Source organism: Phalacrocorax aristotelis, chromosome 15, assembly GCF_949628215.1.
Source record: "Phalacrocorax aristotelis chromosome 15, bGulAri2.1, whole genome shotgun sequence".
Taxonomy (NCBI): Eukaryota; Metazoa; Chordata; class Aves; order Suliformes; family Phalacrocoracidae; genus Phalacrocorax; species Phalacrocorax aristotelis.
Window position 1 is genome coordinate 10,495,141 of NC_134290.1, and position 13,742 is coordinate 10,508,882.

General features: G+C 38.2%; 1 protein-coding gene across 2 annotated transcripts in view; it reads left to right on the forward strand.

Annotated features, from left to right (window-relative positions):
• Positions 1-13,742, forward strand: part of DNAH10 (dynein axonemal heavy chain 10) — a 58,043-nt gene that overhangs the window by 14,784 nt on the left and 29,517 nt on the right. For both annotated transcript variants that reach the window (XM_075110364.1, XM_075110365.1), the window contains 23 exons: positions 160-367; positions 1,276-1,432; positions 2,385-2,861; positions 3,322-3,480; positions 3,821-3,937; positions 4,009-4,111; positions 4,347-4,525; positions 5,195-5,406; positions 5,721-5,877; positions 6,313-6,546; positions 6,648-6,770; positions 7,549-7,782; positions 8,302-8,525; positions 9,034-9,303; positions 9,398-9,581; positions 9,872-10,006; positions 10,404-10,556; positions 11,109-11,297; positions 11,407-11,553; positions 12,452-12,643; positions 12,812-12,930; positions 13,098-13,256; positions 13,577-13,712. In XM_075110364.1, coding sequence (XP_074966465.1) covers positions 160-367; positions 1,276-1,432; positions 2,385-2,861; positions 3,322-3,480; positions 3,821-3,937; positions 4,009-4,111; positions 4,347-4,525; positions 5,195-5,406; positions 5,721-5,877; positions 6,313-6,546; positions 6,648-6,770; positions 7,549-7,782; positions 8,302-8,525; positions 9,034-9,303; positions 9,398-9,581; positions 9,872-10,006; positions 10,404-10,556; positions 11,109-11,297; positions 11,407-11,553; positions 12,452-12,643; positions 12,812-12,930; positions 13,098-13,256; positions 13,577-13,712 — 4,268 coding nt within the window. The remainder of the gene's footprint in view (positions 1-159; positions 368-1,275; positions 1,433-2,384; positions 2,862-3,321; positions 3,481-3,820; positions 3,938-4,008; positions 4,112-4,346; positions 4,526-5,194; positions 5,407-5,720; positions 5,878-6,312; positions 6,547-6,647; positions 6,771-7,548; positions 7,783-8,301; positions 8,526-9,033; positions 9,304-9,397; positions 9,582-9,871; positions 10,007-10,403; positions 10,557-11,108; positions 11,298-11,406; positions 11,554-12,451; positions 12,644-12,811; positions 12,931-13,097; positions 13,257-13,576; positions 13,713-13,742) is intronic.

The following is a 13,742-nucleotide window of genomic DNA, read 5'->3' on the forward strand; positions in this document are numbered from 1 at the left end:
CTGAAATATTAGTAAATTAAGCGTTAATATTTGAAGATCTTTTTTATCCATATACAAGATCAATTTCATGTTCACAAATAAAGCCTGGCTAATTATTCCAGTATGCAAGTCTGTTAGGCCTTCTGCAGCTAATAATGCTATTTTTTGTATCTTTTGCAGCAGTGAAAGACTTTTTTGAGTATGTTAAGTGTGAAAGAGCAAAAGATGTGGCACACATGGTTAGAAAGTATACTGCCATTCCACAATTGCTAATAAAAGTGGAAGGACGAGTTGCCAACACAAAGAGTGGAAAATCTTCAAAATTAACTTCCTATTATGCATACTGGGAAAATAGGATTTATCAGGTGTTGACACAGTTAATTTTGAAGTAAGTAAATTGTTTGTTTTAATGGATTTTCAGTCTTTCATCTTCGGGTCTCTCTGGATCTGTTGATCAGTATGTATACTGACATTCTGCTTGAACACCTCAGTGATTTGAAGTTTGAGACAGATTTGTATCTGTACTGGATTTTTCCTGTGAAGAATGGAGAGCTGATAAGGACAGGAGAAACCCAAATTCTGAGAAAATGGATGTTGGCATGTTGTTAGCAGAAGAGGGAAATAAGATACACTTTCTGCAGTGTGTGTGGTTGCATATCCCTGGTTTATTTTTAAAATTAAGGTTTTGATTTACTGAAGAATACAAGTTTGAGAACTTGGTGTCTGGATGCCAGATGCATCCCTGTAATGTTGGGGACACCAGTACAAGAACAGAGGTTTGATGGATTTTGCTTTACCTGTTCTGCAGCAGCTGGGGCAATGAGGTTTCTCTAGCAAAATATTGTAAAGGCTTATATTATAAGCAAGATATTATTACGATAGAGCATTGCAGGGTTGTAAAAACTTACACCCCACCTCTTCTTCTCATGATCCATGTCTTTGTAATCTAGTCCATGCTTAGCTGACTTAATTTGTCTTTTTTGGCTGGACCCTTACAATGAAATTGACCATAGTTTCAGGGTCCTTTTGCACTAGGCTATCCCCATTCATTTCTTCCAATATCTTCTTTTAGCTAGCCAAGCTTTTGCATTAGATCAGTATTAGTGGGACAATTTTGCTCTGATACACATCAGTGTTTCCAGCTGAAATTGGTGGTAACTGACTTCAGATAGATGTGCTTACATATCTAAGCACATACCTGATAATTGCAGTCTCCATTGGGCATTTCTGGGGGTGGGGGGAGGGAGGGCAGCACCTGGTTAGTACTATCTTTGACATGATTTTTTTCTTTCCCAGGAATTTGCAGACTTTTAATGCAGCTGTTCTTGCAAATGTGCCACTGTTCCAAACAGAAGCTGTTTTATCTGTTCCGGAGATAATCTTGCAACCTAATGCCAGTGAGATTGACAAAATGACTGTACAATGTATCCGAGACTGTGTTGAGGTCACTAAGGTGATTTTTGATGTTTACTTGTTGCCAGAGTTTGCTTGTGATTATAATAAATTAATCTTGCTTTATGTTTGAGCAAGCATAAATGTCAAAGGGAAAACTCATATCGCTTTATCTTGAAATCAAAATAACCAGTACATTGTTCTAATTTTACAAGACTGTCCAAATTTTACAAATGGATGACAAAGGAAAAAAATTGCCATAAAGCTTCATGCAATTTCTACTCAGGCAAAATTACTTGTTACTTTTTATCAGTTTTGCCAGTGTAAGAACATGACTTTGTTCTATAAGTCAGCATATATCAGAAGGAAATGCTTTTCAGATTGCACTGCAGACGTTGCTTTCTAATACATTAATAAGCTGGTGGAATAAGGAATGTGAGTAGCCTTCTCTATATTACGGCTTTCTTCAAAAGCAGCAGAAAAACAATTCAGAAAATGTTGGGAGAAGGGCATTGAGGACACATCTAGGACAGCAGGTTTACAGCAGACAAAATATCTAGCTTGCTGGCAAAGGTTTAGCGATATTTCCCTGCATAAGTGTGTTCACACTGAACTGCATTCCAGAAAAGAAGCCAAATATTGTGGCAGTGTTCCTGCCCTGTGCTGATGGAGAAATTTAGATTAAGTGTGCTTCCTGTGCTCAGATTTGCTGTTCTGATTGACTGCTGCATCCAGCCTGCTTGATCTAATACCTTTCTCTGTGTCATGCTGTATTGTTGCTCAGTGTAGATTTAAAAAGCAAACTGAGTAATGCATGGAAAGGTTCTGTTAGTATGAAATTAACTCTTAAGTTTATGGGAAAATGTCATATCTTTTCTTGCTGTCAGAAAAACAATTGATTTGAGAAATCATTCACACCACCTCCTACATAGCTCCTAAATAATGATGAATGATTTGACTAAAATTACTCTCTACAGAGTAACTGTTTTTCAACCCTGTCTTGAAAACTCTAGCATTTTGTACGATGGATGCATGGTACATGTATTGAATGCCCTCCTCAGCATGTCGAGGAAGATGAAGTTATCACTTTCAGCTTTTACAGTGATGTCTCCCAGAACCCTCTGATAATTGAACAGGCTGTTCTCATCACTCAGAACGTCCACAAACTCCTGGCTTCTCTCAGCAAGTATTTGAACCAATGGAAGAGGTACCACCTGCTGTGGAAGCTAGACAAAGGCATAGTCATGGAGAGGTTAGCTGCAGAAAAGCCTGCTTGTATCACCTTTGATGAAGAGTTGCAATTCTATATGAAGGTAGCTCAAGAAGCGACTCAACAGCCTTTGATTAAAGATGAACAATTTATCAGGCTTCAGCTGGCTGCTTTAGCCAACACAGTGCAGGAGAATGCTAGAGGCTGGGTGATGTCACTTGGAAAGTTGCTTAATGAGTCTGCAAGAGAGGAACTCTTCAGTCTTCAGGAGGAAATTCAGGTGGGTGTTTTTGGTTCCTGTTGTCTGGTACAGCTAGCACTGAGTTGTAGGTGATGATCTGAACCATGCACCGAATTGGTTGAAACCATCTGGTGTATTCTGGTATGTCGTACGTAAAGAGGTGAGCCGTCCCTCTCTGTAGCTGGGAAACAGGATAGAGTAGTAACATGAAAACCCAGGACTTCTTCACTCCTGTACTGGTGAAAGGTTCATACTGGTAATTCCGAGGTTGCTTTTAAACTGCTGCTTACAACTTCTATTTTATTTTAGCAAAAAGGTCCCATCTGTACTGGGGTTTACTTTTTGTTGTTGGTTTTTTTTGTGTTATATTTATCACATAGACTGAAAATGAAAATGAATCTGCATGTTATTTACTTGTGTTTTGTGTTTGAAAAATAATTATAATTCTGCCTAATTACTTGTCAGTGCTGCATCTGGAAATTATTTTTTCTTTTTATAGAGCTTATCACAGAGTCTGAAGAGACCTCCAGATTCCCTGGAAGATCTCAAAATTGTCCTTGGCACAATTGCGGAGATCAAAGGCATATCCTTCAAGGTGGAACTGAAATATTTGGACATCTGGGAGAGATACCGAACTCTTGCAATGTACAATATTCCAGTAAGTGCATGTTATGCCTTTCCCCATAAAACATTTCAGATTTGAGCCAGGGGCACAAATGCCTCACATGTGAACGAATTAATAAATGTTTTCCTTTTAAGATATTTACAGAATCGCAGTATTGTTGAGGTTAGAAGGGATGTCCAGAGATTTTCTAGTCCAAATCCCCTTCTTGAAACAGTATCTCCACTTTAAAATGGACATATTGCATGTGTTTAAGTCTGATTCAGATCACTTCAATGCCAGTTTTGCGTTTTTCAAATTTATAACATGAGCACATATTCCTCGCTTTCTTGTGACTAATTTTTTCTTGTGAGAGATGTTACTTGTTTTGTTTTAGGTAGCTAAAGAAGAGCAAGAGATGGCCAACAAGATTAGGGAAAAGTGGGAGACTCTCTTCTTTGAAGCATCAGAAGTTGATCACAACCTTGGAGGCATAAAAAGGACATTCACAAAGGTAATATTTGTAATTAATATTGAAAAAAATCAGAAATGGAAAGGAAACTATTTAAACACTGTTCTCTTTAGATTACACAGCAAAAAATTGAGGACTACAGAAAAGGGACAGAAAATTTCTTCCATAAATTCATGACCGAGGGGCCTGGCGCTGTTGGAGAAAATCTTGATAAAGGTAAATGGATTAATGTGTGTAAAGCGATGTCTTAAAAATATGAATCTTCAGACAATTCTTAAAATTTTATGTGAAACAGGAAAATTGTGCTTTCCTAATTATCATATAAACTGCCCAAGCAGGAATGTGACATTCTTAGTACTGTAAGTTCTACAGACTATATGCAAATGCTGCCTTATTTATTTTCCATGGTCCCTGGGATTGTTTATCTAGAAAAATTCCTCTCCTTTCCCAGGATTGGAACTCATGGCCATTTTTGAAAAAGAAGTGGAAAAACTGGAAAAAATTCATCAGGAATTGGGCAGTGTTGAAAAACTTTTTGACTTGCCAGTTACAGTATATCCTGACTTAATGAAAGCACAGAATGATATGAAAGGTCTAAAGCAGATCTATGAAATTTATGAATTACAAAGAGTAAGTATTGCACGGCATATACACAGACACACGTGTATTCATGCACGTACATACAGGAAAGGTGGGGGAGAGATGAAGAGGCTGCATTCTCCTCTACTTACTATCAACTCTGTTCTAAGCCTTTGCACAAAATAAGCTGGGACCTGCAACTGACTATCGCCATGAAATGACTTTGGTGATGTTAGTACAGGACTAACAATGCCTCTATAGTAGACCAAACACTCTTATCAGAGAGGAGCAGGACTCCCTCCCCCCTAATAATTATTGGGTGGCATTTTACTGAACAAGTCTCCTGATCATTTCAGTGGAACTACTTTCGAATATAGTACGTGTACGGGTGACAATGGGTATCTCAGGCTTTAAATGATCTTAATTATTTTTTAATAAGTTTTATTTTTCTGGAATTAAAATGCCTTGTAAAGTATGCTCTTAAGAATGCTTTTCCTGTTCTCCATATTTCCTTTTGATTATTTCTTCCATAACTGGTTGTGTTTGGCTATGAATCTGCCTGGACATGAACCTGTCTCTTCCTCTGTTTGTAAAATGTTAATGCAATTACATCTGCATCCTGACTGTGGTCTCTAGGTCCTACTGCAGTGGGAAGATATTTTTTTTTGTCAGAACTAAAAGGAAGTATGACTTTTTTCCTCCTGATAACCTTGTTCCCAGGCAGCTAAAAAGGAATGGTCTCAGACACTCTGGATAAACCTCAATGTCCAGTTTCTTCAGGAAGGAATTGAAAGATTTCTTAAAGCTCTTCGACAGCTGCCCAAACAAGTACGCAGTATGCCAGTAGCCTTTCACTTGGAAACAAAAATGAAGGCATTTCAAGACTCCATTCCTTTGTTACTTGATTTGAAAAATGAAGCTTTAAGAGAAAGGTTTGCTTTGATTTATTTAAAACAATTTTCTATAGATGAAGATTTTGTTTGTTTTGTTAGAACTTTTAATTTCAGTTACTGGGGTCATGCCATGTCCTGAAGCTTGAAACTTCACTTTCTCCTTAATGAACTTGGGTAATAGCATGCTAGGTAACTATGATGACTCAGATACGTTATGTAGTCAAAATACTAGTTCTTGTTTAAACAGTAGAGTGCTAAACATGATTTCATTGTTATGTATTAAATTACAGTTGTTTTCATTTTTACTATATCATGGTGGTTGGTACAATTGTTAATGTGTCAATTTAAAACAGGCATTGGCAAGACCTTATGGAGAGAACAGGAACAAGTTTCGAAATGACGACAGAAACATTCACTTTGGAGAATATGTTCGCTATGGAACTTCACAGACACTCAGATGTTATCAGTGAAATAGTCGGAACTGCTGTTAAGGAACTTAGCATTGAGAAGGTAGTGCAAAACATCATAACAAAACTTAAAAGATATAGACAACAACAGTCTGTGTTTGATTTGAGATTTTTATATTGGCATGGCAGCAAGTTTGGCCATCTTCAGAGAGCTGCCATGATGTAACCAACGGCAGCTAAGATCAATGCTCTGTTAATAAGCTACCACATGGCACAGAATCCTAGCTCTCTTGGCTTTGGCAGCAGTATATTGGATTTCCGTTATTACAATAAGCAAGTTCAGCCTAGGAAAAAGTATCTAAAGAAAGATCCATTCTGTTCCTATCATGATATTTTGAAATAGACCCTTCTTTATAAACCAGAGTTAGAAAATCTGTGCAAAAAAGTTGCTGAATTAATTGATTTAATTTTTATGCTAAGATTATAGTTCTCTAGTTTTTGAAGACTGAAACGTTCATCTTTTTATGGTCACATGCAGGGTGTGAAGGAAATAGCAGAAACATGGGAGCACCTGAAATTCACTGTACAGATGTACTTCAAAGGCACTGAGAAGCGAGGCCTTATTCTGGGGTCTGTAGATGAAATTTTAGAGATTCTCGATGACAACAATGTCAATCTTCAGAGTGTGTTGGGCAGTCGATTTGTGGGTCCTTTCCTTTCAACTGTTCACCACTGGGAAAAAACTCTGTCATTGATTGGTGAAGTAATTGAGGTAGGGACGAAAGTGCTGGACTAAATAATTAATGTTTATTATTTATAATCAGGCTTTTCTGTTGTAGTTTTTTTTCTCTGGTGGTAACATTTGATTCTTAGATCTGGATGGTGGTTCAGAGAAAATGGATGTACTTGGAGAGCATCTTTATTGGTGGAGATATCAGGTCACAGCTTCCAGAGGAAGCCAAAATATTTGACAGCATAGACAGGATGTTTAAAAAGGCAAGTAACTGACTTGACTTGTGATCAGCGTGATTATTTAGTGCACTTTGCTTCCAGTCCGTAGTTAGCTGTAGTCTTCTGTGTCATTTGTAACACTGGAAATGGTATGTTATAATGAATTGAATATGAAATTGGGGAACCCAGGAACTCGTGTTTTACTTCACATCTGTCATATACAGAAGACTTCTGATTTAGCTAAGCTGGGAGAGGTGTGATCCTTGGCTGGCAGTATGGGGCAGGCAAAATCCCCCTTTCCTCTCATTGCATACGTCTTTTTACATTTACCATGATAATAAGAAGCATAGATGAGTTTCTATAGACTGAGGGCCTACATACATGCTAAAAAGGCTTTCCTGGTATACCACCACTGTTCCCACTCTGGACACATACTCCCAGTATGAATATGGCTTACTTTTCTTTTTCCCATCTGCAAAACTGAGATAGTGCTGTGATTCTGAAATGCTATGTTTGTCCTTCACTTGAAGTACCACTGTATACAGGAGCAAAGTCAGGTATATGCTTATGCTTGGGATACAGGCTTGTCTTGCTTACACTTGCTTTAACAGTAGTACCTCCACGCTCCCAGCTTTGAAAGCATACAAACTCCATGTTTTCGTACAGCACGGCAGCAATAGGAAACCATATTTAAAACCGTAATTCACTTCTCTAAGAACCTATACTGCTTGTGCTGCTTGTGTGCTTTGTCACTAGTTAAAAATAATTTCATATAATCCATTGCTGTTTGGTATTTTCTAAACTTTCTTCTCTCCCTGTGTAGATAATGGATGAAACTGTAAAAGAACCAACAATAAAGAAATCCTGTGAAATCCCAAATCGTCTCTCAGACCTCCATCATATAAATGATGTGCTGGAGAAATGTCAGAAAAGCTTGAATGATTATTTGGATTCCAAGCGAAATGCTTTCCCAAGATTTTTCTTTATATCTGATGAGGAGTTGCTTAGTATCCTTGGCAGCAGTAACCCGCTTTGTGTCCAGGAACACATGATAAAGGTACAATGTCTGGCTTCCTACAATGCCTTGTGCTTTTAGGTACTTTAAAAAGTTTGACAGACTATACTGTACATGCTGTTGAGGGTGTGCTACTATTTATTGCATACAAAGACCATCCTGGCAGCATCTTGAAGAAGCTTCTGAATAACTAAAATCTGATCGATAGTCTCTCCTGGCTCTCATACTGGCCAGCAGCAGTTAGAAGAATATTGGTAGAGGAACATTCAAGATACATCAGAATGATCAATCATTAAAGAACCTTCTTGTAGCTCTGATAGATATTTATTTTCTAGGAAAAAAAATCAATATCATTTGGGCGAGATCATCTGCTTGTTTACTCTGCAGTTGGGCTGCTGAGCTATATATCAGCATTTGTATTTGATTACTTATGAGTCAGATCCATTTCTCTTTAGAGTCCGTGGAGATTTTCTTTCAAGATTAAATGGGAGCTAGGTACCCTTACATCTCTGAAGCTTTGTTTCTAAAATGCCAGTGAATTTTTTTGTTGGTGCATTTCAGATGTATGATAACATAGCCTCCCTGAGGTTTCAGGATGGTGATAGTGATAAGAAAATTGCAACAGCCATGATTTCAGCTGAGGGGGAGGTGATGGAGTTCCGGCAGGCTGTAGCTGCAGAAGGCAGAGTGGAGAACTGGATGACAGCAGTACTCGTAGAAATGAGACGAACGAACAGACTCCTTACTAAGGAAGCTATTTTTCGATACTGTGAAGACAGAAGCAGGTGAAACAATCAGTGTCAAGTATAATGCAAATACCTTATATGTCATTATAAGCCTGTGCAATACAGAAAAATAAAGACTTAATTTTTTAATTTTTACACAATTTAGCCTGTATTTCTGTGTGTGGAGGGGTATGAATACATGCTTATGCAGTATTTTAACTAACAGGAAAAAATTGTGTTACTTATCGTATCTAATTTCCTGAGTCTTGAGTTTTTATTTTTAGTGTTGTGTGCACCGTATGTTTTTCTCACTGTCAGTTCCACCTGGCAATCTTTACACATGGAACAGGCAGCTTTTCTATCAGAGTATTTCCTAGGATTTTTAAATACCACAGCACACTTTGATAGAATTCTGTAGGTCTCTGTAAAGTTTGGCTTGTGTTGTAGTTGTTGCAAAAATAGGAGGAACTTCTTTTTTTTTTTTCTTTTTTTTTTTTTCCTTCTGTCCCGATCACTTATGTAGAATAAAGAGTAACTCCGACTCCCTCCCTATATGTATTTCCCATAGAGTTGATTGGATGTTACTCTACCATGGCATGATGGTGCTGGCTGCTACTCAGGTGTGGTGGACCTGGGAAGTAGAGGACGTCTTTCGGAAAGTGAAGAAAGGAGAAAAACAGGCAATGAAACTTTATGCTAAAAAAATGCATAAGCAAATTGATGACCTGGTTACTCGCATTACAATGCCTTTGAGCAAAAATGACAGGAAAAAATACAACACTGTTCTTATTATTGATGTTCATGCCAGAGACATTGTTGATACCTTTGTAAGAGACAGGTAAACACCACCCCCCACTCTACTGAGAAAATACCAGATGCCTAAATTGTATTTCCAGCCTTTTACCTCATGTGAGCAAGTCTCTCTTGTGTAGCATTCTGCAGGCTCAGGAGTTTGAGTGGGAAAGCCAGCTGCGTTTTTACTGGGACCGAGAGCCAGATGAACTGCATGTGCGGCAGTGCACAGGCACATTTTCATATGGTTATGAGTATATGGGTTTGAATGGACGTCTGGTGATCACCCCGCTTACAGATCGTATTTATCTTACGCTCACACAGGTATATGTTCAAGGAGATTTTTACTAACAAGCCCTTTTAAAATACACTTCTAGGCAATCACATAATAGCTTTATTGCCACTTCCTTTTATCTCCTTGATGCCAATGTGAATGCTAATATGTTTGAAATCAGTTGTGATATCCTTCTAACCTGATTGCCTCAAAGATAATGTAGAATGCATTCACAGATAAAATTTAAGGCTTTTTTGTACCCAAGGGTTCATTTGTGGTTTTGCCAACCTAATATAAATGTAATCCAAGTTTTGCTTTGATTTTTGGTCTGTCTCTGAAGGCTTTATCAATGTTTTTGGGAGGAGCACCAGCAGGGCCAGCAGGTACAGGGAAAACAGAAACAACCAAGGATCTGGCCAAAGCACTGGGCTTGCTTTGTGTAGTGACAAACTGCGGAGAAGGCATGGATTTCAAAGTAAGAGCTAAAGAACTATGTTCTCTGATAAAGTGCCAGTTAATGCTCTTTTTAGTGCCCAGGATAAGGACATATTCTGAACTTCTGAATACGTGCCTCCCTTAGAGATAACATGCTGATTGATAATGAAGTACAGTAAAAAATGTCTATTTTGAAGGAATTTCTGAAGGAATTTCAGGTGCTTTCAAGCAGGGAAGCAATGACTAAATGATATGTGTTTAAGTGCATGATGGGCAATCTGCACTTGCAAGGCCTTATGACAGTCTGCTAGCTCCTGGATTTGTAAATATACAGAGGTTTTACTCAGTTATTAAAAGTTTTAGCGTACGCCAAAATTTGCTGTCAATGAATGTTGTATATATTCATTGGTGAGATTTTTTTTTCTTGTTTTTGTTAGGCAGTTGGTAAGATTTTCTCTGGTCTTGCCCAGTGTGGAGCATGGGGATGCTTTGATGAATTCAATCGTATCGATGCTTCCGTGCTTTCAGTCATTTCTTCCCAGATTCAGACTATTCAAAATGCTTTAATGAATCAGTTGAAAACATTTCAGGTAAACATTAAAAAAGAATAGTAATTGTGAAGGCTGATGTTGTTTTTGAGGCCAAGATTCAGGGTTAGACCCCATCATTAGATCAAAGGCTTCTTCTGTAATTCATTTATGCTGAACATTTCAAACTCCAGAAGAGTATGTACTCTCAGTTTCAGAGATGTTAAATCCTTGCCAATTTCCTAATACTTTGCTAGGTTCTTCCTTTGTGAAGTGGGATAAAAGTAAGCTAAATGGATAATAGTAAGTAAATGAGATAACAATATAATAGTAGTTAGAGGAGTAACTTGATGTGGATTCTTTATTTGCTGATGTTTACTGGAATTCAAAACCCTCAGACAGAATATTTGATTGAGAAGTGTGAAATGTCCTGATGTTTATATCCAAGCTACAAACAGTGGGATGAATGTATCTGGATGACTATCTAAAGCTAAATATTTTAACACATTGTCTTAAGTGGGTGCCCCAGTATTGCTGGTTTTCTCTTCGAGCAAATAGTACTACTTATTTAAATTCCAGATACATATTGTTCTAATGTTTTCTTAATGCCTTTAGTTTGAAGGACAGGAAATTACCCTTGACAGCCGTATGGGCATTTTTATTACGATGAATCCTGGTTATGCTGGCCGGACTGAGCTCCCTGAGTCTGTAAAAGCTTTGTTCAGGCCTGTGGTTGTTATCGTACCAGATCTTCAGCAAATCTGTGAAATCATGCTCTTTTCTGAAGGGTTCCTTATGGCAAAGGTAAGAAAATTTTATTGCTACCCATACCCATGTATGCACCCATGTACGCATGGCCAGTGTAAGGTTGTCACTTGCACATTTGTGATTCTCTAACTTAAATCTCAAACAGATCCTTGCCAAAAAGATGACAGTGCTATACAAGCTGGCAAAGGAACAGCTTTCTAAACAGCATCATTATGATTTTGGACTGCGGGCCCTTAAGTCAGTGTTGGTGATGGCTGGAGAACTGAAAAGAGGATCAGCAGACCTCAGTGAGGTAGGTTTGCTACTTAGTTACCCTGGGCAGATCATCTTTTTCATTAGGAAGAGGATGTGTTCACACATCTGTTGTTCTTTGTCTGCATTGGAAATAGGAGCACTGGTGTTATTTGTCTTATTGTTTTACTTTGTTCTTACTGAGTTTCATCGTGCCTTCTGCCAGCAAGTTACCATCAAGTGACTCAAGTCAAAGCAGGGAAATCTATAGAAAATGAGGTATTTTACTTCTTGTTAAGTCCAGGATGCAAATAGCCAGATGAATGTCTCTGGATGAATAGCAAAAGTGGTTTTTGAACAGAGTGCTTCAGTCATGCAGTTGTTAATTGTGTATCTCAAGTAGTACAGTATACTTACAAATGAAAGTTTTTCGATATTGCATTGCTTTTTATGGCTTTCCTTTACACCTATTTTTTATTTCTATATGTATGGCTGTGATACCCAGTTGCCTAGGGAAATTCTTATTCAACTTTCTTCTTAAAAACTGGGGGAGAGCTGAAGAAAACTCTCCTATAAAGTTAAGTACAGATGCACATTGTAGGTTGGCAGGAAGTTGGGGTCTAAATGATGCTCTCAAGGGGACTACGGAACTTGGGTATGTGCATGAAACAGTTGGTTATTTTAACATCAAATCAGGGAGACTGTGGTGTGGGCCACTCCAGCCATTTGACATTTGGTTAATATGGTAGAAAAAAGGCAGTGTGTTATTCTTAGCTATTGCTATGCTTAAGCCTTACAAAATAACCTTTTTTTTCCCACTAGTAACTAATGCCAAGAAAACAATCTCAAAGTTGTAATAAAGTAATTGGGCAACGGTTTTTAGATATGTTTGAAGCTATTACATGTTAGATAATTGTTTAGCTATTTGGTAAAGGTTGATTCCGCTGTGTTTTGTCTAGGAAGTTGTACTGATGAGAGCTCTGCGAGACATGAATCTTCCTAAATTTGTGTTTGAAGATGTACCTCTCTTTCTTGGCCTAATCTCTGACCTGTTTCCTGGCCTGGATTGCCCTCGAGTCCGCTATCCTAACTTCAACGATGCTGTAGAACAAGTGCTGGAAGAAGGGGGTTATATTGTTTTACCAGTCCAGGTATAAAAAACATTAATTGCTTGAGTTTTTGTTGTAAATATTAGGCTGGATATGCATTGCTGCACTCTGGAGTGGCTCCAGGAAAGCTTAGCTCGTATATACCAGCTGCTGATCTTTTCCACAGAAGAATTATGGACAGCAGTCTGTTGAATCAATATTTATTTACAGGTGGATAAAATAGTTCAGATGTATGAGACAATGTTAACTCGTCACACTACAATGGTAGTTGGACCTACTGGAGGTGGCAAGTCAGTTGTCATTAATGCTTTGTGCCAGGCCCAAAACAAGTGAGTATAGAATTTGATACATGGAAATCTGGTTGTAAAATGTCATAGACTGCGTTATTCAGCCCTGTGTAGTCATGACAAGATCAACAGCTGACCATGTTATTTGTTTGGGTTAACAGAGGTGGTATTGTGTCATTTTAATATTGCTTTTCTTGCTGTATCTCTAGGTTAGGACTATTGACAAAGCTTTTCACACTGAACCCTAAAGCTATGAGTGTGATTGAGCTGTATGGGACCCTTGACCCTACCACACGGGACTGGACAGATGGAGTCCTGTCCAACATTTTTCGGGATATCAACAGGCCTACTGACAAGAAAGAGCGAAGGTAGACAGCTGGAAATCATTGTAATGAATTTTAGATACTGAGTTTTACATCAGTATTTTATTTATTTTATTTTAAATATTTGATACTCCACTATTGGGAAAAAAAAGCTAAACAAATGGAAAGTGTCTGCAGGTTTTTCTGTCTTCTCTGAGTTCCCAGCCTCAGTGAGATGGATGGAAACTATGCAATTATCTAAAATGAATGGGAGGATTCGAAACACCTGGACTGACATTGACACCATTGATGGCACACCTGAATTCTGAAATAAGTTAGTAAAATCAAAGAGATTTGGCAGTGCCCCTTGGCTCCTCTATCCACAGGTACATTCTGTTTGATGGAGATGTGGATGCTCTCTGGGTTGAAAACATGAATTCTGTCATGGATGACAACAAACTATTGACCCTGGCAAACGGGGAGCGGATTCGACTTCAGTCACACTGTGCTTTGTTGTTTGAGGTAAGTAATGAGTGTACCATTTAATATGTG